This window comes from Amblyomma mixtum, chromosome 1 (genome assembly GCF_055824585.1).
Source record: "Amblyomma mixtum isolate Tamu chromosome 1, ASM5582458v1, whole genome shotgun sequence".
Taxonomy (NCBI): Eukaryota; Metazoa; Arthropoda; class Arachnida; order Ixodida; family Ixodidae; genus Amblyomma; species Amblyomma mixtum.
The window spans coordinates 24,671,900-24,697,049 of NC_143012.1; the positions used below are offsets into that span (position 1 = coordinate 24,671,900).

The window sequence follows — 25,150 nt, forward strand, 5'->3', positions numbered from 1 at the left end:
GGAGCTCTTTAAGCTGCACTGACATTTCACAGTATACGGGCCTCTAGAATTTCGCCTCGATCGAAATTTTAGAAGCAGTGTTGCTTTTACAAGTAGTAGTATGAGGCAGAATTGAAGGCAAGTATGATATTCCTGAATGAAAGTAATCCCCGAGGCAATGAAACTACGCTTGGACAACTGATAGACAACGAGTCGGTTTTAGTGTTAGGGAAACCCGTGAATATTTTTTTCCTTACTACGGAAGCGGAGTGGACTCACCTTTTTGTCTGACTTGCAGTCCTTTCCGAAGTTGAGATTGAAGTTGGTGCTGACGGCGTGGCTGTCTGAGGCGAGGTTCAACTCGCTGATCTTGACGTAGTCGATTTGCGGGAACTTCATGCTGCCATGGAAGCAGATCTGAGACGGATGTAAGGGATAAAGTTTATCGACGTGGCCGAACGTGGAGAAATAACGAGTTGCGGTGCCTGCATGTCAGTCGTGGCAGCAAGGATGCGGAAGCCATTGAAATGGCCGTCCTGAGCTATCTGTTACAAAGGCAGGCCATCGCGATTTTCTTCGTCGGTGTTCTTACTTGTATACTTTTTCTGCATCTAAAACCATTTATATCTCTTTGTTCCGTCGAAAGCCAGCGATGCCTTCAATCTCGTTTCTTTCTTCCTGTGTAGCATCTAGATTTTATTTTTCAGAGCAACGTACGGAACACTGAAACCACGACATCCCTTGTTCCTCCCAATACATATTGGCCGTTAATAGGTACATTACTTAATTGATGTGGCCACGTTTTGAAATCACCAAGGCATACGTTTAGATATCCGCTGAACCTGCTTTACATGGTTTCTTGCCCTTGTTACATCACAATCGGTAACAGGCTGCTCTTTGAGGAGGCGCTGCCAATAACTACGAATCTATACTTGGAGCTCGGCTGAAGCCTGCTCGGCACTGGCTACAGGCGTTTCATGATCAAAAACTAACGTTCTATTGACAGCTGGGCTATACTGGCAGTCGCGAAAAAAACTATTTCGCCACCGAGCGCGCTCAATGTTGGTAACAATTTGCACGGGAAAGACAAACAAGTGACCAAAGTAAAAGAGTGTGGACTATAGTCGGATACAACTTAAGTCTGCAGTAAAGCTCCGCCCACACTCAGGACCGGCGCACAGAATTCCTTCACGGCAAAAAGTAGTCCGCTGTTAAATCTTCTCTCGTCGCCTAAGCAAGAGGCTGATCAAGAGAAAAAAGTTTTAAGCTCGAGAATTTTGATACCGGGCTCGTTTATAAAGTCAAACAATAAAAATTAGGAGTCACTTTGGCGACTAAAGTGGTGCAAGGCGAAAGCCTGAGTACAGCATTCTGCCACGAATGTGGTTGTGAATGATGATTCAAGTGCTGCCAGCGAATGACGCGTCCATTGGCTGTCTGCGTGTGTTACTGATGTGTGGTTAACATGTTAAGCTTCGCCTGTAAGAGTGGAACGCGACAGCGTCTTGCAACGCTGCCAGGGAGTCCACAGAACGCCATCGCCAATTCGGCTGTACGCCTTGCTGGACGGTAAATTTATTTTTTGAGGAAAGGAAATGTATCTCTCTCGCATATCTGGGTGGACACCTGCACCTCGCCGTAAGGGAAAGGGGAAAATGGGAGTGAACGAAGACACCGTATTAGCTAGACGCGCCTTTGTTCATTCCAAACCATTCAGCTGGCATTACGGAGTAGCTAGCGTGCTCGTATCGCACTCCGGAGACCCTGGTTCGATTCCCCAACTCGACCAATTTCGTTCTCGGTTTTATTGATTTATGCGGTCTAACTAGAGAGATTAATTAGGCTATTTCATACTTATATTATTGTATTTCTATCCATCGTGTTCTGTCATTCACCTGTCAAATGTTGGAACTGTCTAGGATGTTCGACACAACGTATATGAAACGAGCAACGTCGAACAGAGTGGGGAAGTGCGTGGTGGTGGTGGAGCGAACGCGGCTTCGTACTTATCTGTTTTTTCAGCAGCGTCTCCTTCCGCGGACGCTGTTGTCGTTGCGACGCGCGTCTTTCTTCTCTTTTCCTCTTTCTTCTGACCTCTTCATTCTCCTCTATCTTAATTAGGCTGATTGATTAATTAATCAATTAACTAAACTCAGTCCCACTTAGAGCATCACTTACGATCCCTTTGATTCGTTGCATGGTTACTAGCCAAAGTAGAATTGGCCTCATTTGAAATTCGCGCACTGTGACGTCACGAGCATTTCGACCAATTGAAAAGCGTGACATTTTCTGTCGACAACTCCTGCTTACAACGATGAGGCATTAAAGGCTTCCGCCTTAAAAAGCTGATTTTGTCTACTGTTGTGACTGGCTAGCGGAGTAATAATAGTACGCCGTGGACCGTGGTCCAGTGTTAAAAAACAGCTGTTTTTTTTTTAATTTTTATCCTAATATAGTTATATACCCTGGCGTGATACTGGTTTCCGCACAGACGTGACCAGGGACTCAGCACTGCACCTGTTTTTCTAACTTCTACTACTGATCTCTGAGTCTACTGTCCACAGTTAAGCAGCGCGCAGTCGGAGACACGAGGAGCTTTCTCAGTAGCATTGTAGGGCACCATACCTTGACGGGATCAGTCTCCCCGATGGCGAACGGCGTGCGGTCGTAGATGAAGTTGATGTTGTGCAGGAGGAGGTCCCTGGTCCTGGTGTACACCAGCTCGGAGACGATCTTGCGCTCGCGCTGTCCGCTGAGCACCAGCTCGGCGTCGATGACTGTCGTGTAGGAGCGTGCCTCGTCTCGCACCGAGAAGGCCGGGTCGCCGATTTGAGCGGCGTACTTGGACGTGAAGATTTGGTTTCCGCGCGTCTCGGGCGTCAGGAATTTCCAGCCGATGTTCAGCTCGACCTGGCCGAAAGAAGAGTCGGCATCTCGTCACAACCGCTGTTTCTGTTCAGCAAAAGGCGCAGTAGCCAGTTATAACTCGGGACAGAATTTCAGTTACAGTTGAACCTCGTTATAACGAAGTTGAAGGGGCACGGTGATTACTTCGTTATAGCCGTAGCTTCGTTTCATTTCATCAACATTTCGTCGTTATATTCATTATTTCATTTAAGCCCTTCCGTTATAACGAAGTTCGACTGTATATCTGGTTATATTGAAGACGCTGTATTGGAACCTTGGAACCGCCCCCGTTACATAAAGAGTTGAGAAGCAATGTTCAAATAAATATTTTCTACTGAGTTCACGCAAAAGCATCCCTTTTGGTCAGTGTTAGCTTCTTAGCGTTTGTTGCCATTGACCGTTTTATACTTTTCTTTCGCTTAGTATTAATTTGTCTTGTGCTCTAGCCGCCTGATGTTCAGCAGTCATTAGTTGGCAAGTTTTGTCAACACGTTCTTCTTTTTAGAAGCCAAGGAGGCATCTGATAGCAATGAAGCGTTTTGATTTCAACCTATCCGCTTTATGCTGTATCGTCTGCTGTGTTTTCCTGAACTGCATCATTCTTCCTGGCACTGGGTCTGTTCAGCTCTGTATCGTTTGCTCACTGACATCACAATCCTTTGCTTCATGCCATTGCACTGCGTGGTAATCCAGATCGCGAATTTATCCAAGCCTACTTTGTAACTGAAGGAAGCATTGCATTTGGACAGTGCTACTCGCGGTGTTTATAACTTAGCGTATCTTATCTACCTAAAATCTGTACTGAGCCTTGACCAAACGAGAGCACATGCAACACTATAGCAAGAGCAGGCGACATGCGCGACGCCGCAGGGTTTACCGTTTATAGAGCCTAAAAAGTATTGAAGCAAGGACGGGATGTGTTAATATTAAGCGCCTTTTCCCGGGTATTTCAGGCGATTTTGACGGTTAACCAGCCATCAGTCTGAATTCGTCCCAGCCAACCGCCGGTCTTCGTGAGTACTCGTGTGCTAACTCAACGTAACTCCGGGTTTACAAAAGAATCTTTCATGCCAGAAATGACGCTGGGCCCTTACGTCGCTGGTGATGTCGCGGTTGGCCGGCGTGAACATCACTTCCAGCTTCCTGGGGTGCCACATGGGGTTCTCGGTGATGTAGTCAAACTTCTGCTGCAGGTCACCAAAGTACCAGAAGTCCATCCAGGATCCCCAGAAGTCGTACGTCTCCAGGTAGTGGCCGTCCACCTTGATGCCGACGCCCAGCTGGTCGTGCATATATTCCTTCTCGAACTGAAAGTGCAAAGGTAGAAATGCCACGATTATGTGTGCCCTCTTGTCATAGATTGTGCATGTCCTCTTCTCATAGTGTGCCCTCTTGTCATTGTGTGTACCCTCTTTCCTTTGAGCAGAATTTCGTCCTTCCCAGAATAATTTCAAGATGCCTTGGGTGGTAGCCTGTAGGCGGCTACTGAACAGGACGCATATTTAGTGAGCTGTTATTCATTGGGAAACTTGGGAGCTTAAATCATAGATAGAAACGGAAATGAGGCTATGAACAGCGCAGTGACGGATAGAGATCAAAATGTCAGGGATATAAAGGGAAAATAAAACAAATCAATTAAAAACTAAGAGCCTGTCGAAATCGAGCTGAAATGAAGGAAGAAAAATTCTGCGCACCTCAGGACATGAGGTGCGCAGAACGCGCAACCGGTAATCTGTCAGGTTGTCAAAGGGAGGTAGATTAAGTAGAACGGGGAAGAGTCGAAAGGGTTCAGAAGAGCAAGGTTCCGGGCTAGTTGGTAATGCATTTGAAGGAACAAACAGCGCGACGAAACACGGACACACGTAGAAAAGACACACACACGAGACACACACACGAGCGCTCGTGTGTGTGTCTTTTCTACGTGTGTCCGTGTTTCGTCGCGCTGTTTGTTCCTTCAAAGTCGAAAGGGGCCACGAGATTAGGAAATTTTCTGACGGAATCAGCATTATTATATGCGGAAGAATGCTGAATAATTTGTTGATTAATAGAGTGATTAACTGATTTATTTATTTATTTATTGCTTGATTGAAACCTAACAAAGGCTCAAGTCCGCAGTTGAATTTCTACTTTATTTTTCGGGGTGAAGCGTTAATTCTTCCATGAAGCACTGCATCTTTCTAAAGTAGCGACATATTGCTTTATCTTTATTATTGACCTTCGTCAAGTGCCAAATACGTCACATCTTTTGAAGAAAACCTGCGCGAAGCAGGAACCCTAAATCACATTTTATTCTCCTCGTCGACTTAGCGATTTAACAACACGTTATCCTATTTTAAAAAATTCAAAGCATAAGTAATTAGCCCCAAGTGATGCTGCCTAGATCTCCTGAAATAAAGGGGAAAAAGCCAAATAAATCCTCACTATGACATTAGAGAATCTCTCCGTGTCTTTTGTGTTCCCGGAAAATCTCTCACTCGCCCAAGACTACGCATTCTTCGGCGCATACATATGAATACACTTCCCACCTTGCCCGTTCTTTCTTTCATCGTCTCCGATCCTCACCTGCATGCTACAATCTGCCTTTTTCACAAGATGTGACGCCCTCTTGGGAGTGGCGAAAATTCATCTGCTAATGATTGAAAACAAATGCACGTGGGAAACTGAAGCGCCATATGGTTCCACGAGGAGCGAGCTGCGCCTTCGAAGTGGCAAGTTTTTTTTTGTCCTTGATAGCTGCCGCCATCGGTCGCATGCATCTCTCACTAACATAAATTGCTCATGCGCAGAAGGAGCAGTCAGTTTCATTTTCAACCAATGGAGCAGGAAGAGATGAGACGCGCACGCGCGGAGAGGCCTTGTGAGCAATGCAGGTTGCCCTGAACCCTATGTTAATCTGGACCATTCCCGTTGCCATTGAACTCTCCATTACCCACACTCCTCTTCCCCAACGTATAGAACTTGGCGATGGCCTCGGACCAGTTGGCTTTGTTGACCTTGGCGCAGGATAACGTAGATGTTTAAAGATGCGTTGGGATACAGTTCTTTCCCTTTCTTACTTTGGTTTGTGGTTTGGTTAAAGAGGTTTAACGTCCCAAAGTGACTCAGGCTATGAGGGCTGCCGTAGTGAAGGGCTCCGGAAATTTCAACCACCTGGGGTTCTTCAACGCGCACTGACATCGCACAGTACAGACGCCTCTAGAATTTCACCTCTATCGAAATGCGACCGCCGCGGCCGGGATCAAACCTGCGTCTTTCTGGTCAGCAGCCGAATGACATAAGCACTGAGCCACCACGGCGGCTTTTCTCTCTCTTAGTCCTTGAGAGCTTCTCAGAAGAACTGACCTTGTGGAGGTCCTCGGGCAGGAAGAGGTCGACCCTGGTCTCCTCGTGGACGACAGGGAGGGAGTTCTCGAAGCTCTCGACAAAGCTGAACGGCTTGAACTCGTAGTGGAACACTTCGTGTGGAGTGATGGGCTGCGAGTGGATCTTGAACTTGCGATCGATGAAGTTCAGGCCGGTGTCGATGTTCATCGGGAAGGAGACGGCGCTGCGGCTGTCGTAGCCCACGCCCACGCTCACCCTCTCGAAGGGCAGCAGGATGCTGGCCGTCTCGATCATGTGTGCGTCGTAACTGCCGAAACAAGAGAGGGCGCCACACGTCAGCACGAGTATGGGTGGCTATTGCTCTGGGCAGACATTCGGCGTTTAAGAAGGCATAGGCAGACGGCTAGTGGCAACTCCTCAAGTTTTAGCGTCATGCGACAATACTGACAGCGCAAAAATTTTCAACAGTCTTATTTGCTCGGATTGAGCGAAATGCGATGTATTTTCTTTAGATGAACAGCGACCGCCGTACTGAAAGTTCAATATATATTTAGTTCAACAGGCACTCTTAGCTCTGTGCATCACGATACGATAGCTTATTTCCGGGAATCCTTTTTAAGTTTTCTTTTTTGCATCTACGCATCGTGATTAAAACTGTTTTATATCACGAATCAAATTTTCATTCGGTGGTACTTAAGTGCATGGCGAGCATACGTAACAAACTTCCTTTCACAAAAAAATTGTTCAGGAGCGCATGAGTTTCAGTGATATATATGAAGGCTTCAGGACAGATATTGAGGGAGATCAATTGTTTATGGTTTATCGGGGTTGAACGTCCCAAAGCGACTCAGGCTATGAGGGACGCCGTAGTGAAGTGCTCCAGAAATTTCGACCACCTGTGGTTCTTTAACGTGCACTGACATCACACGGGCCTCTAGAATTTCGCCTCCATCGAAATTCGGCCACCGCGCCGGGATCGAACCCGCGTCTTTCGGTTCCACAGCCGAACGCCAGGACAACTAAGCCACCTCGGAGGACTATCAATAACCACTAAGCCACCTCGGAGGACTATCAATTAGATTGATGCGAAGGAAATGCAATAGCATTCGTCTTTCAGTGCCTGTCTAATCCTAGTTGTGATTCCAGTATCTTCCACTCACTAATCCATTCCACCTCTGATTCTATTCTAATTCCGATTCTATTCCAGTTATGATACTGTTCCAACTTTGTTCTATTCTAATTATGTTTCTATCCTTATTCGAATTCTATTCGTAGTTGCTCCTTTTATTCACTTTTGTTGAATCATTATCAGACCGGCCTCTTCTTGCTCACCCTACAACTGTAGAAGGGCAAATCGCCTTAAACCTCACCTGCCACGGATGGCAATTGTAGGCATAACACAGGCACCTATGCCGAACAATTTTCGCATCCATGGCCTTCCTAATGTAATTCCATTAAACTTGAAGTATAGATTGCATCTTTCAGTCACTTAACCAAGGTGCGTCTGGTATTGTAGTCAATCTGAGCTGCTGCGGAGAGAATGGAAGATTTATTTTTACTTCATTGCGTCTGTTGAGAGTCCTCTCAGTCATGCATGGCTTCTGTTCGGGCATGGTAAGTGGCCTCAACAACTCAAATGCTTCTACTAGAACCAAGAAGTAGAAGAGGTCGAGGGCCTCTCAAGCTGCACTGTTGCAGCTTTTACCTCGGCCTCCTCCATTTTGTAAAAATGGACATCAATAAAAGAAAGAAACAAAGAGAGAAAGAAAGAAAGAAAGAAAGAAAGAAAGGAAGAAAGGAAGAAAGGAAGAAAGGAAGAAAGAAGGAAAGAGAGAAAGAAAGAAAGAAGGAAAGAGGGAAAGAAAGAAAGAAAGAAAGGAAGAAAGAAAGAAAAAAGAAATAAAGAAAGAAAGAAAGAAAGAAAGAAAGAAAGAAAGAAAGAAAGAAAGAAAGAAAGAAAGAAAGAAAGAAAGAAAGAAAGAAAGAAAGAAAGAAAGAAAGAAAGAAAGAAAGAAAGAAAGAAAGAAAGAAAGAAAGAAAGAAAGAAAGAAAGAAAGAAAGAAAGAAAGAAAGAAAGATGCGAACTGGAGCACTGTTCACTTACAGCATGTGTCCCTGGATCTTGGCGCCGATCTCCTCGAGGTGCTGGCCGTCTGCGGTTACCTTGACGTTCAACTTCAAGTCCTTGTTCTTGAAGTGCGTGAACACTGGCTGCTTCTGCTCCAGGTAGAAAGGCAGGCCGAGCTCGGTGGGCAGGAACAGAGACATGTCTTCGCCGATCATGAAGGTGCGGACCTTGAAGTCCTTGACCTCGCCGGCGAAGATGTGGATCATCGCGAAGGGGTCGGCTCCTGCAAGGTTGGAGGGGGTAACAGAGTTGTGAGGCAAGCTGACGTTCACGGAAGTGACGTACCAGAGAACTCTCAGTTCTTTCAGTATACCGGCAGTACTTTTGCCGCTTAGTTTCTCACAGAGGAGATATGCCTTGAAGCATAGTTTCATTCACGAAGCCACTTTTGTTTATAGGGGTGTGAGTTGGCTGGCCTATCACTTTGCGATTGAGCTTCTGAGTAAACGATTCCAGAGCTGGAGTTTAAATTTTTTTTTTGACGTTGAGTGAATCATCCTTGATTGCTTAAACTGCCCAATTAATTTTGCGCGAGCTCACCTCGGCAGCTACCGCAACTGTTCGAACAAAAGCGATGAGCCACAAGCACTCATCTTCCAAAAGCTATTTCAAGTTTGTACCCATAGAAGACGTATTATTATACGGTTAGCAAGGAACCTTGGGTGCTGTCTACTTGTGAGGTATAACCTGGCTTTCCAGCTACTACACATTCTGCATTGATATATTACTTATTCTTTCTCTGTTTGTGTGCGTGTTATGTAGCGGACTATGATTAGTAAATGGAAGTATTATCTGTCAATTGCGAAATATTCACAAGCACAATGTGAATTACATCGACACTGCTCAGACAAAGTCTTGAAACGTTTATGTGTTGCAGTCCAGTACGATGTATGAGGCTATGGCTATAGTTGCCCTGTATAGCTATTTGGACAAATTAAGTCAGCAGTAAAGAGGAATGTTTACTGCATACATTTAACAACATACCAGATTCGGGCGGAGAAAGCAGCATTTTGGAGGAGGGAAGCACAGCTAATTAATTCAGATCTGTGATGGATGATATTGGCTGTACACTACTCAAACAGCGAACAGGGGTGCATTTCATCTCACCTTCAGTGAAGAATGGAGCCAGGTCGGTCTGGTTCAGACTGAAGCTCATGATTTCATTGTTGAAGGCAACCATTCGGAAGTTGACGTACGCATCTTCGTAATCGCGTGTCACGATGTGAAGCTACCAGTGCAGGGAAAAGAAAAAATTCACCCTGTGAACTTGTCACTTTCGTTCGCTAAGCACAATAAATACTCAAAAAATTGTCTGCCTGGCATACTTAGGTTCCACATATTCATGGCAATTTTTCACATTCGAATTCGTTTCGTTTACTCAGTACATAACTGACAGGGACACATAATTACATTATGTGTTGGCAATGAGATAGCATTAGAACCTGTTGATACATTCACCGGAAGTGACGCCACCTCCTATGTGGTGGAGTCACTTCCCTACAGCCAATAGATGAATATTATGACGGACCACAAGTTTTTTTTTCCCCGATGAAGTTTTCAATGCTCTCACATTAACTCAGGGGAAGATATTAGCTTTGTTATTAATAGATTTTTGGAAATGTGCTTCAGTTAGATTTCTACCTGGCCGATAAGGCAACCTCGAAAGCTTTCCTCTGCAACTATTGTACAAAGCATTTTCACGGAAAAGTTACACCGAATAAAATGAGGCACTGCGTATACGGCAAAGCTAGCCGTACCGTGGTGTAGGCTTTTTCACTTACGTTCTGGTCGATCTCCTTGACTTCCTTGTTGACTGAGATGTCGCGCGTGGGCCTCTTGCGGCCGAAGAAGTTCCACAAGCTGCGCTCGGGGTCGACGTCTCCGGTGACGCGGGGTCCGTACACCTTGTCGAGCACGTGGTCCAGACCCCAGCTGTCGAAGGTCATCTCGAAGCTGTGGTAGTTCATGTTGTTCTTGTACTCGTTGAACTTGAGCAGTACAGAGCGCGGCAGGTAGCTGTCGTTGGCCATGATGTACGAGAGCATTGTGAAGCCTCCGTAGTCGTACTCGGCTGGACAGGAAAAAAGTACAAAACATAAGTTTCACGTTCTATGCGACAAAGAAATCATCATCAGTGGAGCTGTCCTAACTAGCAAGGACTATTTTTGTTGTTGTTCGCGATATAATAGATTTTACTCTTAGTTGTTACTTAGAGACAGAACAGTTTCCATCAGTTCATTCTTGACGCCTCAAAAATGTGTCTCAACGCTTTTTAAACGCACTTCCCTGTGTCTTGGTATGAATCTAATGCTTTCAGTACAGGCAGAACTACTGCTGGCTATTTCAGCACACCAAGCTGGACAGCCATGATATCAGTCAAAGGCAGTTCCGTTCGTAGCACTGAGTCTATTTTCAAATTTGTACTTCATGCATGAATCGAAGGCAAACTTTTTTCTGTTAGTGCGCTTGCACTGCTTACAGAGCCTTACGCACAAGGCCAAAGCGTTTGTGGGCACATACCCACCGCGATGGGTGCGACACTTTTGTATGTAACCAAAAGTGTCGCACCTGCTGCAAATCACTACGTGCATGAAATAGCAGGTGCAAAGCCTCGCTTACGCTCGTAGCCAGTGTCCATGAGCATCTTGGAGTAGGTCCATTCGTTGATGTCCTTCAGCACTTCGCTTTCTTCCAGGATGGGCATCACGTACCGCATATGTTGGGACCTTAAGACGGAATTGTACCCGTGAGGAACGCCACTTAAGAAAGGCAACTAAACGGTTGAAACCAGTAGCAACTCTATGAAAACTTATTCCTGCTAAAAATGGGTGATTTTTTAATTAAAGAAAGACTGCTTTTGGTATTCAGGTAAAGCCTGTTTTTACGAGATCTCACTGCCGAATTTGCAGTAGCTGCACTCGCCATTGAAATCATGAAAGAAAGTCAGGCAGTTTCATGGGATTAGAAATCTGCACCTAATCCAGAGTATCGTTTGACTTTATACGAAATCTGCCGTGCCTCCACTGTATCGCTTCAACTTAGAGAACTCAGCTGCAAGCATCCAGGGCTGCGAACATTTCTGTAGCCTTTATAGACAGTTACAAATACCAGCGTAATTAAACTTTGACCTCTTATTTTTCAGACACGGCTCTCATTGCAAGAATTTGATCTTGGTTGGAAGAAATCTCATTTAGTTTTGTTCGATACACAACTGACCATGCATCTGACATGCCGCGAATAACACTGCCTAGAAGTCCTCTGTTCCAACCACTCCTGGCCCGAAACAGCTAAAGGAGGCATAGCTTTCTGAGGACGGCTCTACATCGACTAAATCACTCAGGACAGCCGAGAAGTGTCTTTAAACTTACAGGTCGAAGTGGCACGGGTATTCAGACTCGGCGAAGCTCTTGAACGAGGTGTAGACGTATGTGATGACTTGTGTGTTGGGCTCTTTCGAGATCAAGTCGGCGGCGATAGACTTGAGGAGGTAGAGATCGGGTTTCGTCCTCATCAGGACCGAGAACGCGGCCAGTCGAATCTCGTGCGTCTCTGTCCAGTTTCGGTAGATGGGGAGAACAATCTCGCGAACCTGCGCGTCGAGAAATGGTGCAAAATCCGGTGAGCTACAGCGGAGAAAAAAATATTCAAGCGATGAGCGATGCGGTTTAGCGCGTTTTTACGTAGTACATGATGAGTTCTCATCGGAACAGAATGGAACACACGAACTTAACTAGACTTGCTGATGTAATCGGACCGGCTTCAGATCAAAAATGAAAAAATGTGGAACACCGTTAAATGTTACACAGGCCAACAGAAAATAAAGATAAACATGTTGAAAACTTTGCTGGAGTGCTGCCTAAAGTTATGTTCGTGGAGGGTACACATGAGTCCTCCCATCAGCTCACACTTGACCTCAAACCCCCTAAATTAGCCCCGTATTTTACTAGCATCGTCACTGTCATATTGCAGACCTGATTACGAAAGACGGCTGCGCTTGCATTGAAAGTCGATATCTGAAGCTACGTTACAGGTTAGAGCAGTTTTCATTCTATCAAAGTTAGCCTGCTACAAATTGCATAGATGTTTAGGTGCTTCCGGCCTGAGTCAACAGCATGTTCTTGCAAAGTATGTGATAACCCGAGCTTCAAAACAGGCTGCGTCGTCACGTGTGTGCAAAGGATCTCAATTACTGCTCATTAAAGGTATAGAGTCAGCGGGCTTGCCCTTAGGAAACGCTTATGAACAATGTGAATGCTGACAGCTCTCTGTTGATTCGACTCATTTTTCCGTCCTAATCCGTTCCCTTGTGTCAGTTTGACCACACAGCCTTGCTGAGTAGCACGTACTCTGCGGACTCTCGCCTTACCTTCTCCGGGTACAGGAAAGCTGCCTTGCTGAGGGACCAGATGGCGATCATCCTCAGGTGAGCCGGGTACTTGTTGATCTTGTCTCTTGCAAACTTCTCCAGGTACTCCAGGGATTCCTTGATGGCGAAGTTTCCGGCTACCTTGATGTAGAGCATCCTCTCGGGAATGCTCATCTCTCTGTCGTACACGGGTATCAGGTACTGGGGAAAAAAAGAACTCACTAAAACTTTCGCACGCCAAGTAATACGAAGTGAGACGTCGTTTGGCTGTTGTTGCGACATGCTAAGCTAAGAAGTTATATATTTTAACCAGAGTATCTTAATCGAAATGGTTACGCGAAAGTTTCTGGTCGAGATAAACGATAGAGCCTGTCAGAAATGCGACAAAATGTTTTGTCTGTTTGTCATAACGACAGATTTTTCTGTTCTTTTTGCAGTATTTTCTGTAGTATTATGGTTTCTTCTGTAGTACTTTTCGTAGTCAGTTGTTTCGTAGTACTTTTTTGCAGTAACTGTAGAAAGTTCTGCTTCACTATAAAAATTTATGTTGTTACCACAAGTTCATGGGAAAAACGTCGCAGAGAATTTGTTGCGACGACAGAAAATTTTCTGTTGCCTTTTTCAGTGAGGTTCTTTATTTTTGTCCACATTCTCATGTCCCGATCGAGCAGTGTAAGATTTTCTGCGCTCGCTAAGTCTTAGCTCTTAAAGCTAAAACTCTTAAGTCTTTGCTTTAAGCTTTAATCTATCTAAGACCAAACAGGGTTCTCACGTTGAAGTACTTGGTGGCGAGCTCAGGAGTGCAGATAGCGTGCTCCTTGGCATCATTCCAGGTGTTGTGGTAGTCGACGATGCATGTCTCGTAAACCAGGGTGCTGAGTGCCTTCAGGCAGGCCGAGTGAAGGGTAAACGTCTCCTTCACATAGCTGACCTCGCAAAGGCGCTGCAAGAAAAGAGATTAACAGAGACGTCAGACCATAACAGCCACCCTTAAAGGGTCAGCAAATTATTATGTGCTTCGGGCATGTGCTTAGAAAATATGGCGTTTGCTTTTCATGGGTCATTTTGTCTCCATCTCGCGCAGTGTTAGGGTGGGATTTCGTTTCGCTGTCATTGATGCTCAAACCATCTGTTTCTGTTAGAGTCTCGAACCGGCCGGCGACGTCCTTCATGACAGCACATAAAACGAAACAAACTCTAGTTCAGGACGGCGACGCCACGGCGTTTTTTCACAACCGAACGGCTCATAAAGATGAGGTCTCTATGAAAATAATGCAACAATTTCCACAAAAAATAAACCTTTAGAGAACAGCCATAGTTATTTCAGGTGCTGTGAGCAAAAAATCTGTTCAGGGGTGCTCCCTTGTAGACGGTTTAGATGGTGATTATCTAAGCCTAACCCAAAATTCAGATCGAAAAATCCCGTTTTGAGACAGCTTTCCGTTCGGCAGTTCAGAAAATCTTTGTGTTTTTGGCAGTGTTATTTCGTAGCCTATTTTTTTTACTAATGCTTGCCGTTCCTCGGGATGAGGGAGGGCCACAGCGCTCAAATTTATCGAGGTGGTCTCTAATATATTCAGGGGCAAGCAAGATTTTTCTTCCTAATAAAATTCCTTGAAAGGAAAAATTCACCTTTGTTACGAATTTAGATCGGCAACTCTCCGAATGAAAAATTCTACTGGAACAACACAGATAATACAACATCACAACTACATAATTTGGCTGCTCCATTACGTTACATTCTCTACGAATACTCGAGCCGCCGGCTAAAGGAAACAGAAAAATAGTTGCAAGGTACAACCCCTATTCATCGTTATTACTCGGTACATTCAGTTAAGACTGCATGACTGCAGTGGCGTCCTCAGTTTCTTTTATGCTTGACTTTTCAAAGCCATCAGATTTAACCTGGTTATTAGCCTGAATGCTTCACAACGTTCGTTCCTTGCTTATGAAAAAGCATGAAACAGGCTACGCTTCTTGGGGCATCAACGATGGCCAGAAGCGCAGCTGCGTAGGCACTTACGTAGAATTCGTCGAAGAGGATCTCGGTGGGTTCGCGCAGGTGCAGCGGAATGTCGATCAGCAGCTCCGAGGCCTCGTCCTCGTCAAGTTTCTTGCTCTGGATCAGGTGCTTGGCGTACATGAACGATGGGTTGGTTCCGGCAGCCGTGAGCACTTCGAGGAAGGTCTCCCTGCGTCAAGAACAGAATACAGTGTAAGAATTTCACATTCAGAGTGGTTAGTTGCTTTTGAGCTTCTCGGTAGGTCACTTTACATGTATGTATGGCAGATGCGAAATAAGTGTGAGGAACTGAATACAGGAATAGTTGAATTCTGATAAGGTAAATTGTATTCAAAAATGCATTCAATAGCTGCTACTTTCTTTTAAACATGAAGCGCATCTCGATGTCTCATCAACTTCATATAAACACCCAGCCGTAGACGAGTCCTCTTGTACAAGCTTTTGCTCGCAAACTGCGGCTTGCCTTCTAACCCTTGTTCAATTTGTTCTGAATTTTCAAGAATTCTATCTTCTCCGGTCCCTCTTTACCGAGGTTTCGTACGAACTGCATTCTGCCAAGCGCTCTTCCTGGTTTGAGATTAAATATATATATTAGCTAATACCAAATATTCTGCATTATCCGTCGTGCCACTAATAAGCTTTCGCTCGATATTACGCATTCATTCGTGCAAACGGCAATAGAAGCGCGCAAACGTTCTGTCATTTTTGTTGTCTAAATCATCATCATCACTGCAAGGCTTCTCCCATATCTCCCCACTTAATCCGGTTCTGTCCCAGCTGCGACCATCTTATCCTCGCAAGCTTTCCAATTTCATCCTCTCATCTAATTTTCTGCAGGCTCCTGCGACGCTTGCCAACTCTTCGAATCCAGCGCACCTTTATTCCCTGCTTGAAAGCGACGTTTTCTTGGCTATTCATGCTGCGCAACTTCACAGTTGCTGTCACGGTCTCTTGCAACCATTTTGGCTCTTTCCTTCAAATCATCAAATATCGAATCTATGAATCGGAAGAGGCGTAGACCGGGGACACGTACTTGTGGTCTGAGGAGCCAGACTCGACGTAGCGGTGGTAGAAGTCGTCAATCTGGTTGTAGTCGAGCAGGACGAAAGAGTAGATGACCTCGAGGAATTTGATTGGCAGCATGTCCTTCTTGATGGCCTCCTTCAGGTCCTCTTCGCTGAAGTCCCACTCTACAAGGTTCTTGAAGAGCCGGCCCACCTGCGAAGAGATTATTTTGTAGCACTCGTCATGGCGTTAGGTGAGATTCCCTCCGGATGCCTTTTTTCTTCAACTCAGTTTTCAGTACGCTTCGAAGTGAGAATAATATTGAAAACTGAGAGTTTATAATTTCTGATCTGTAATGTGACAATCATCATCATCCCCATGTTCACTTCCAGTGCGGGACAAAAGTCTCTTCCGGCTTTCTTGAACTGCTTCTGTGCCGTCTTACCCTGAACTGATTCCCACTTCATGTTTCTATAGAGTGCAGCCTTTGTCAAAAGTATAGAGGCCAAGGGATCAGCTGCTGTGCCGCGCTGCGTGACCGGTTACGCATCGCCAGCGTTCCATATGCCATGAAGTTGAGAAGCACCCTCGTCCTCGCCTCTCGTAAAGTTAGGACCTCCACAGAGCATGCAAGAACCCCCCTTCAAGACTAAGAGTGAAACCTTTCGGGCTCGTTACTTTCGATAAAGGTAGTATCACGTATTAGCTTGATGCATGCATCAGATCGCCTTCCCGTTCTCGGTTTTCCTGCTTTAAAAGTTTGGATGGGCTCCATGTTTGTTGGCTTTCCATTGCATGGAGTCCTTTCTTATAATTGAGTGTCAAGCTTGTCGCATTCCGCTCGTAATCTAGCGCATCCGACGCGCTCTTAGAGGAGTCCTAGATGCCTTACTAAAGCGCTGAATTTAAGTTGACAGTATATATTTTCCGCTCTCCTTCGTCCAGCGGTTCTGTGAACTGTTCGATAACTTTGTGCTCGATAACGCATTCACTAACACATCTTTGTTTTTAAAAAATGCGCTTCTTATTGTCTTATCCTATCTTGAAAATCCTGAGCTGTCAAACATCATTAGCATATGATATTGCGTGGACCAGTTCCTGGCCATCATGACGGTTCCCGCGGTGCATATCAGTAGGCTAAGCTTCTACGTTGGGTTAGACATTCCTGGCCGACTCAGGTCACTCCATAATTTACCTTACAACCGAATTACTTCCTTAACCTCCACTTCATCAAGCACACGTACCTCGTCGACATTTCCCTTGAGTCCGTATGTAGCGACCAGTTGGTGGGCGCTCTTGAGGTCCACCACTCGCTTGGTGCCATGCTCATCGGAGAAGAGGAAGGTCAGCTTGGGGAACGTCACCAGGTCCTCGTTGAAGACCATGTCGCTGATGCTGTCGCGGATCTCCACCAGGTGCAGAGTACGGCTGTGCACCGGAAAGCCCAGTTATGCACAGTTGAACACTCTAAAAAGACACCCCCATTCAGTAAATTTTTCTTGATATCTTTATCGTCGCCAGCCAAGTTATGTACGGCCTTCGAAACAATCTTTAAACCTCTGTTTTGCCCCAGGGGTGGCCGCTTTAACCCTACGCATCTTGTAACGTCGGTTCAATTTATTCGCTACCGATCTTGATGGCATTTTTTTCCCCCGATATCCGCCCTGTCACTCCGTCGCTATATCGTTGGCTCGAATGAATGATAGTGTTTTTCAATAAGAATATCATTGCTTGAACCTCACAGCAGTGACGATCCGAAGACCGTAACTGTAGCATTCTAAACGTAGACTGAGCTGGTAATTATAGCTGAAATTTGGATTGTTATATATCTCTCGCGTTAGGACCAGCGCACCAGTACTGCAGGCCTAGCGATACATAGTCTGTGGGATCACTTAGATCTGCTTATGACGGCACATTACTCTCGACACTGCTGCAGATAATTTAATACGTAAAAGTACACTTGTGTATGTTGGTGTCTTAACTTTCTGATGCTCTAATTGTTTGCAGCTCTGGGCAGATGGCGAGGCGTTGAAATCGAAGGTCAAGGTTCCTAAGACGAGTGGACGCGGGGCTTAAAAGTTGGGATCAAATAACAAAGACTTACTTAAGTATGATTCTAATGACGTTTCCGTCGGGAGTGTACGGGCTGTACATGATCTCGCCGTCAGCAATGGCGTTTTCGATGATGAAGTTGTGCCGGGTACCCCGGATGTCATAGTGATAAGCAGCGTTGGAAGTCAGAGGGTGCTGCAATTATGAAAGGAAACAGCAAACATAAATTGCATGTCAAACGATTTCGATGCTTAACACAGGAACGGTCGCATGTTTTTTTTTTTTTTTTCATAGAAAATTTGCGTTTCGAAGTGCCCCAGAGGCCCCAAGGAAGCTTTAAAACCAGTGCACTCTTGAAATAGCACTCACAGACATTGATCCACGGTGCTATTATTGAAACTGTGGCTCCGGTCGATCATTGCCACCAACGAGAGAAATAAAAATGCGGTTTAGGAGGCTGCCTGTCTCCTTGATATTTTCCTACTGAAGTGCAAAATTATACAAATCAACAAACAAGCCTTTATTGTCCTGGAGAACTGTTCTTCTCGAACGTTACTTAATAGAATAGGGTGCAAATTTTTCTCAGCAGTTGTGCACCTGTTTGCTCGAAGTTCGAATATTTTCTGAACAAGGATTTGCAGGAATAGAACTGTGTTCACTCACAGTCTCGTCCCCGGTGCACTCCACGCAACGTGTGCCGTGTCCCATCCCGAAGAAGATCTGTGGCGTGTTGCGGCACTTTTTGTAGTTCTTGATCTTGGTCACGTTGAGGATGTTGGCGAAAGGGTTCTCTGGGTACGCGGTCTTCTGGATGTCGTACAGGGTCTCGCATTCACCGTAAATGCCGTCCTGCGAAACAACACGGAGAAGTTCATTATGTCCTGCACTAATTTTGCTATTGAAACACAGAATAGCAAGTGTTCTGTTGTCACAACCGATTTTCTTGTAGCATTTTGGGACCCGACGACTGAAATTATTGTAGTAACAACAGGATTTTCGATACTGTAGTAAAGTCCTCTGTAGTAACGACAGAGCCAGTTCTGACGTGACAAAAAAAATGTCTTCTCCATACCGCAAAAAATTTGTCGTAATGACAGGACAGATTTTTTTAGTCGTGTTTTGGGGCGCGCTCTGGGGTATTTTTCGACTGGGTTAGGTTAATTTTAACCTATCATTAACCTGAAAAAGGGGTGTAACCATATCTACAATTATCGTTGTAAATAACGTTTTCAAGCACTGAAAGTAGCTGGCAGACGGTAAGCCATAAACCACCGAGCCGAGTTAGCTTCTTTGATCAACAAAGTATTGGTACCGTGATGCTAAACGATCGAGACCTGAGAACATTTTTCTTGTAATCATAATATGCCATAGCATGAAAGATATCAGTGTCATACATTTTGTTTTTCCCGCGTGAAAACTAGTGTCTATAAGCACGAATTTATTTTTCCTGTTTGCTTGCGCTTTTATAACTTTGCAGCATCTATCAACACAGCATTTTCTTCTGGTAATACATAATATTATGTCTTTTTACAACCCGGGATTGACTAATTATTTGCTCATTATTATTACTGTTTTGCTTTAAACCAGACAAGTAAATCATTTTCAATGGGTGGTGGTCGTAACTTGCCAAGTTCCAAAGGAACACCGTTCGTGCTGTCATCCATTTTCACCACTTGTATTCTTTTAGTGAAATAAAGGTTCAGTACTTGATCTATGAATTTAGTGCTTCATTGTTTGCTTGGCTCTGTTCCACAGCAAGATAAACTTCATGGACCTATGGATCATGTCTTAGTGTGTTCCTTTGTCACATAAGGAATGATTAAACCTCGAAACGATTCAAAGACACTCTGTGCTTCCATGAGCTCTATCTAGCTGTCTTTCGTATACTGTAATTGCTGGAATAGCGCGCGCTAGTGTATACATTTCTACAAACAGCCTACCTCATAGATGCGGTACATGCCGGGCATCTCCGTGCGCACACCACCGATGCAGTTGCCCCGTTCGCAGTCAGCGTAGAAAGCCTCTTCCCTAGGCAGGATGGCGTTGTTGCCTTCCAGGTCGACGTTGAAGAAGCTCACGATGGCCTTTTTTAGGTTGATGGACCACACCGGCTCACCGCGCGTCACTTGAATGTTCATCACCTGCGGTGCAGAGGAGACATTAAGCCTAACTCGTGATGAAATGTTCCAGACGATGTACAGAAACAATTCGCTTCTTCGATCGCGGTTGACGGCCACATGCAATTCGACATAATTATTTGTTCTTCGTTTTACATTCTTTGTATCCGCTGTAATCGACGCATGTGTTTCCATTTGCAACGGGTCGGGTAAAAAGCAAATGGAACAAGCTTTGTCTTCCATTTAGGCTGGAGTCAGCAGTACAGTATTGAAATTGGGCGCTTAGTATTTCGGCGTGCGAATGACGCACTAAAAGTGGCAAGTCCCACAAAGTCTGCCGTTATGCATTGTAACTTTAAAGGCGCGCTACATTTACTTCTAACACCACTTGTAGACTTTCACGTGCAACAGCGCCGTAGCATTATAGGGGCACTTCTACACAGCACTTGCGGTGCATCTTTCAAATCATTGTTGTGCACGTTATCATCACAGTACCATCGTAAATACTGAGTGAGTTATTTGGGCCGGACGTGTTTAGTATACTTACGGGACGTCTTGGGACACATGGCACGTATTTTGGCTCTTAATGATACAATCAGAATACATGATATACAGACGCCTTTTGCGGCACGGTCCATCGAGCGGGCGTTTGTTTGTTTCTAAAAATATAAACAAAAAGCGTGCTAACATTTCAACTTGTTATGGACCTGACTGCTTCACTGGCTGGCTCTACTGCTCGACTTCAAGTGAACATATCCGAGCACCACAGCTATCATACGTCCTACACACAGCAGCGGCACTTGATACAGCTTAAACGTATATAAAATCTTTACCATGTTGGTTTAACTCCTATTGCACAAGAAATTTTTTCTTGGAGTCGCCTTTGATACAACATCGATGCGCCGTTTATATTATTTAATTTGTTCGAATTGCCCAATGCGGTCTTGTATGTAGGCATTGATTACTGGCTCATTTACTACTGACAATAACCGAAGCACATCAACGAGCAAGCCGGAATACCTACCTTTCCGTGGTCGTAGCGGGCGGTGAAGGGCTTCTCAATGAAGCGTCTGAGCTCGTCAACCGTGCGGTAGTTGAACGGGTGCTCGTAGAAGTCATCCACGTCTTTGTGAACGTTGTCGAATTTCATGTCAATCACCTGAGTGAAAAGGAGGGAAAAAAGGCGACATTTTGACGTGGAGTCTCCATATGAGAAGACGGCGCCAAAGCCGTGCCCTAACAAAAATTCCATTCTCAGGAATTTTGAGGAAACAAGCCCAGCGGCCAAGCAAAGTGATTGCAACAAGAAATTCTTTTTTTACTTTTAACTTCTCCCGCGTTTTCTGCCGACTCAGCCTCATTTTCTTCCTGTAAATCTTTCTTAAAGGCCGTACAGGTTTACCAAGTACTCCTGTGGGTCACCCTACCTCGCATGCTGCAGCTTCTTAATGTAGAATGATAGTAGCACTACCCTTGCGGCACCTATGGTCAAATTAATAAAAAGCCCCCTTTTTCTAAAGTAACTGTCATCTGATTATCCTTTAGATGTTTACGCTAAGGTAGTTTCGGAATCATCTCAGGGCCAAATAACACCATAAGTGTAGTTCTACTGAACTTCTTAGACTTTAATAAAAATACCACCTCATTTCACAGCTCTTACTAGACGAGATTTCGAAGCCTCTTCCTACTCCAGTAAGAGGAAGGGTCCCTTCTTAATGTGTTAAAGGGAGAGATGCAGAACGGGATCAAGAAACGCTTTCAGCGGGCCTTACTCATCTCGGCAGATTTAACTACACTTATCTTATTCTTACCGACTGACATCTAGATAGAATAACAGACTCTATGCAAGAAAACACAATGCTGGATAGATAGGGGTTACTCCTAACCTTGAAGATGAGGTAGTCCCTCTTCGGCTGGACCAAGATCTTGCTCTTTAGGACGACGCCGGAGATCTGCTGGCTCATTCCCGGCATGATGGTGTGCAGGTTACCGTAGTAGGTGTACACATATTCTCGTCCGATCTCGTAGCCTGTGGATTTAGTGCATCAGATGCATTCGCGATGAAGTATCTCTTCCTGTCAAGACTTCATTTAGGTAAGATGGAAATGAGAATGCTATGTGTTTCTGATTTGCACTTTGCTTCACGCGATGAAAAGCGTGATTCACGGCTTCTTTATACCCAATTAACAGGCTTGTGGTACGTTCGCACCGGAACATTTAGCCTTGTTGCTGACGGTTTGGGCGTTCTTCCATGTTTTATAGTGCCAGTAGAATTGTCATCCGCTGCTAAAAGCAGACGATTGGAATGGCTGCGTTGTTCAAAAGCTTTTAATCCGTATTTCTTCCTCTTCTCATTTCTTACATTTTTTGTTAGCATCTTTTTGTGTTTCCTTTGAAGGTCTAGGGCGAAGTTTTGCTCTTAGTAGGGCCTTCATACTCAAACTCTGCGTAATTGAATCTAGCTGCTAACTGAGCTAAGCTGCACAATGGACAGCTTCGATGAACTACTTGTGGCCTTCACCGATTCCTTAACGCTTCTATCACTGCGGAGACTGCATTATCTACATCATACCGTGCAATGCTCGGAAGAATTTTGAAGCTTTTTTTTTTAATCTCAATTGAGAGGTAGAAGCTCATGCATTCAATGTTTCCTCTCAAAAACTATCCGCAGCATTGGAAGGCTCATTTATTGAAACAATCTACGCCCGACGCGAGAAAACAGCGCTCGTGAGGTAGACGTCTTACCATTTCCGAAGGTGAAGGAGACTGGAAATAAGAAAAAAAAGAAAAAATCACGTAAAGTGAGGAAGCAACAAAAACATAAAAACATCTTTTCAATTTCAGCATACGAGTACATGACTATATAGCGCCTCCAAGTTCCTATGAATGTTTTGCATATATGTCCACGCTACGGCTTCGATGACGTTCCTTCAATTCACAAGTTTCAAAATATTCTGTGTTCTTGTTGTTGCGCAGTACTTTTCCTCTTCTTTAATTTTATTTATTTTTGTCTTTATTTGATTGAACTTGATATCTTTGCTCATAAGGCCTTTTAGTCACTCATAATGAGTTATCTTTCCACAGCCCCAGCATCTCCGCACATACCAAGGGCCATGGTTAAATATACCTCAGCTGTTCCGGTAAACTATATCGAGACATGGCGTTTCAATCAAGAATTTTTTAATCTCTCATAATGTGTTGATCAATATGGAAAGGGACATGAAGCCCGACGTTCAAACTATTCTTTCTCTAATTAACACAACTTTAGTTACCATGACTAATGAAAGCAGTGGCAGACAGAAGGCCTGGGTACTATGGCCGTATAAAAAAGTTCAGAAATTATGCCCTACACTTGCAATACATCTACTCAGTTAGGTGGTTAGATTTTTCTTTCTATATCGTCTATTTCATTAACTATTTTCTGCGCTCTACTGCCACCTTTCACTCTGTAAATCTGCTCCCAAAACCGAGTAACATATAGGCGGTTTATACAGAATAGCTAGAACCTGTTTCTTTTTTACTCAGGAGCCTTCTCTGTCCCCTCCTATTCATCGTTGTTTTCTCTAAGTGCCATGATATTTAAAATTACGACAAAAATTCACTTTTGAAGATTCTAAGGCGTCACAATAAATGCATTCGGTTTTAGAGGAACAAGAAAACGCTGTTTATTTCAGCCTACTCATGCCCATCCGTACCTTTCATTGCAGTTTGCTACCTATGTTTTAGAGAACTCTTTCAATTGGGGTTATGACTTTCGATCACCCATTTAGGAGAGCCTTGATTTTCGGGAAAAACAACGTGAGAGACTGCGTACGTATGCTTGCACGTCCAAAGAAATGGCAACTACTTGGTTTGAGCCCTTATCATCGTGGTCTCACTTCTAGTCTTAATTTCCCGCTTCACGGGTGCTCCCATGTTTATCCTCTTGTGATTCGGGCTGGCTTTCGACTCAAGTAAGATTTTCCCAAAACATAAAACCTTTTTGCGTCGTTACGGTCGTGCATTGACGTAGAACACCGGACACACAGAAGTGATCGATAGAACCATAATTAAAATGCGCCGTCTTTTTTTTGTGCCCTAAAATTCAAATGAATATCTAGTGCAGTAAGCCTCAATAAGAGACCCTTCTCAGAGCGCTGGGTACATCGCGGACTTCGCTTACCTAGATGTTTGCAAGTATCCAGCTGATGTCAGATTCGCGCCTATCCTACCTTTTCTTCTCCTCATCAACGCCCCTATAGCTCTAATTTTCTCATTCGTTTAGAAGGACTAGCGTAGAATAACAGCCTGAAACAATCTGCCCCAATTCCACTTTTTGACTTTCACAGATTTCTCTGTGACCTACATAGATTTCTCTGTGAAGGCTGAAGAAACAAAAAAAGACGTACTCAAGAGAGTCAACGGGAAATGCCTTTCTAGAAAATGCACCCTGGCCAATCCCCGCCGTGGGTATGTGCCATTACGCCTGAGGACGTCATCATCATCATCAAATGCCTTTCTGTGTCTCTGCATTGCGCAGTCTTTACGCCTTTAACCCTTGGCACAGCAAGGGTTAAACACTTTCCCAAGAAAGTGCTTCACCCAAAAAACTTTCTGTCTTTGCGTTCACAAATGTATTCTCCGTACTAATACCTTCTGGAAGTAAAGCTCGATTATATGCTCACCAAAGTTCTAAACCCAGCACAGTGCTAATCCATAGGGAGAAGACTTCGAAGGCGTACTTACCGGCAACAGCCGCGAGGGCTGCCAGCCCCAATAGTAGCCGCATGTTCGCCGTATGGAGCAGGACGGAGCTGAGACTCGTCCGCACCAAGCCGCTGCCAGTCCTGGACACGGGCTGCCCATTTTATAACAACCGCCGCGGCGACCACGTGACCACCGCGGGCCAATCAGAGCTCAGCGTCCATCGGACAGGTAGAGGACGATAAGTCGTATCGACAAAAGCAACCACTCTTAATCGGTTGTTCCGTCTGCGGGCTCTCATCGATAGCGGTTGTGTCCGGGCGTCTTCGAGGGTCTCGGTCTCATGAGAGGCCACAGCGCAGTCGCTGCTCGGTTGATAAAAATGGCCCACTCAAAAAGGGGAAAGGAGGATGCTCGTTTCGGGAGCTAGAGACGACTTCTAGTTGCTACCAATATGTTCCTATTCAAAGATCTTTTCGAAGAGATCGGGAAGGGGTCGTCGAACTGCCCTCTGCCTTTTGTTGTGATAACTGTCGCTTTTCACTCCGGAGGTAACGTCCGTCCGT

At 44.8% G+C, this 25,150-nt stretch overlaps 1 protein-coding gene across 1 annotated transcript in view; it reads right to left on the reverse strand.

Annotated features, from left to right (window-relative positions):
- The window catches only part of LOC149365768 (vitellogenin-6-like), a 35,783-nt gene extending 11,056 nt beyond the window's left edge, over nucleotides 1-24,727 (reverse strand). The window contains exons 1-21 of the mRNA XM_089545931.1: nucleotides 24,627-24,727; nucleotides 22,647-22,667; nucleotides 21,788-21,930; nucleotides 20,926-21,060; nucleotides 19,725-19,925; nucleotides 18,448-18,633; nucleotides 17,837-17,979; nucleotides 16,977-17,160; nucleotides 15,761-15,945; nucleotides 14,728-14,896; nucleotides 13,477-13,647; nucleotides 12,705-12,905; nucleotides 11,707-11,927; nucleotides 10,958-11,064; nucleotides 10,120-10,409; nucleotides 9,446-9,566; nucleotides 8,315-8,561; nucleotides 6,229-6,517; nucleotides 3,981-4,193; nucleotides 2,605-2,889; nucleotides 259-396 (exon numbers count right to left, since the gene is read on the reverse strand). Coding sequence (XP_089402057.1) covers nucleotides 259-396; nucleotides 2,605-2,889; nucleotides 3,981-4,193; nucleotides 6,229-6,517; nucleotides 8,315-8,561; nucleotides 9,446-9,566; nucleotides 10,120-10,409; nucleotides 10,958-11,064; nucleotides 11,707-11,927; nucleotides 12,705-12,905; nucleotides 13,477-13,647; nucleotides 14,728-14,896; nucleotides 15,761-15,945; nucleotides 16,977-17,160; nucleotides 17,837-17,979; nucleotides 18,448-18,633; nucleotides 19,725-19,925; nucleotides 20,926-21,060; nucleotides 21,788-21,930; nucleotides 22,647-22,667; nucleotides 24,627-24,669 — 3,693 coding nt within the window. The 5' untranslated portion in view covers nucleotides 24,670-24,727. The remainder of the gene's footprint in view (nucleotides 1-258; nucleotides 397-2,604; nucleotides 2,890-3,980; nucleotides 4,194-6,228; nucleotides 6,518-8,314; nucleotides 8,562-9,445; nucleotides 9,567-10,119; nucleotides 10,410-10,957; nucleotides 11,065-11,706; nucleotides 11,928-12,704; nucleotides 12,906-13,476; nucleotides 13,648-14,727; nucleotides 14,897-15,760; nucleotides 15,946-16,976; nucleotides 17,161-17,836; nucleotides 17,980-18,447; nucleotides 18,634-19,724; nucleotides 19,926-20,925; nucleotides 21,061-21,787; nucleotides 21,931-22,646; nucleotides 22,668-24,626) is intronic.
- Nucleotides 24,728-25,150: the final 423 nt, after the last annotated feature.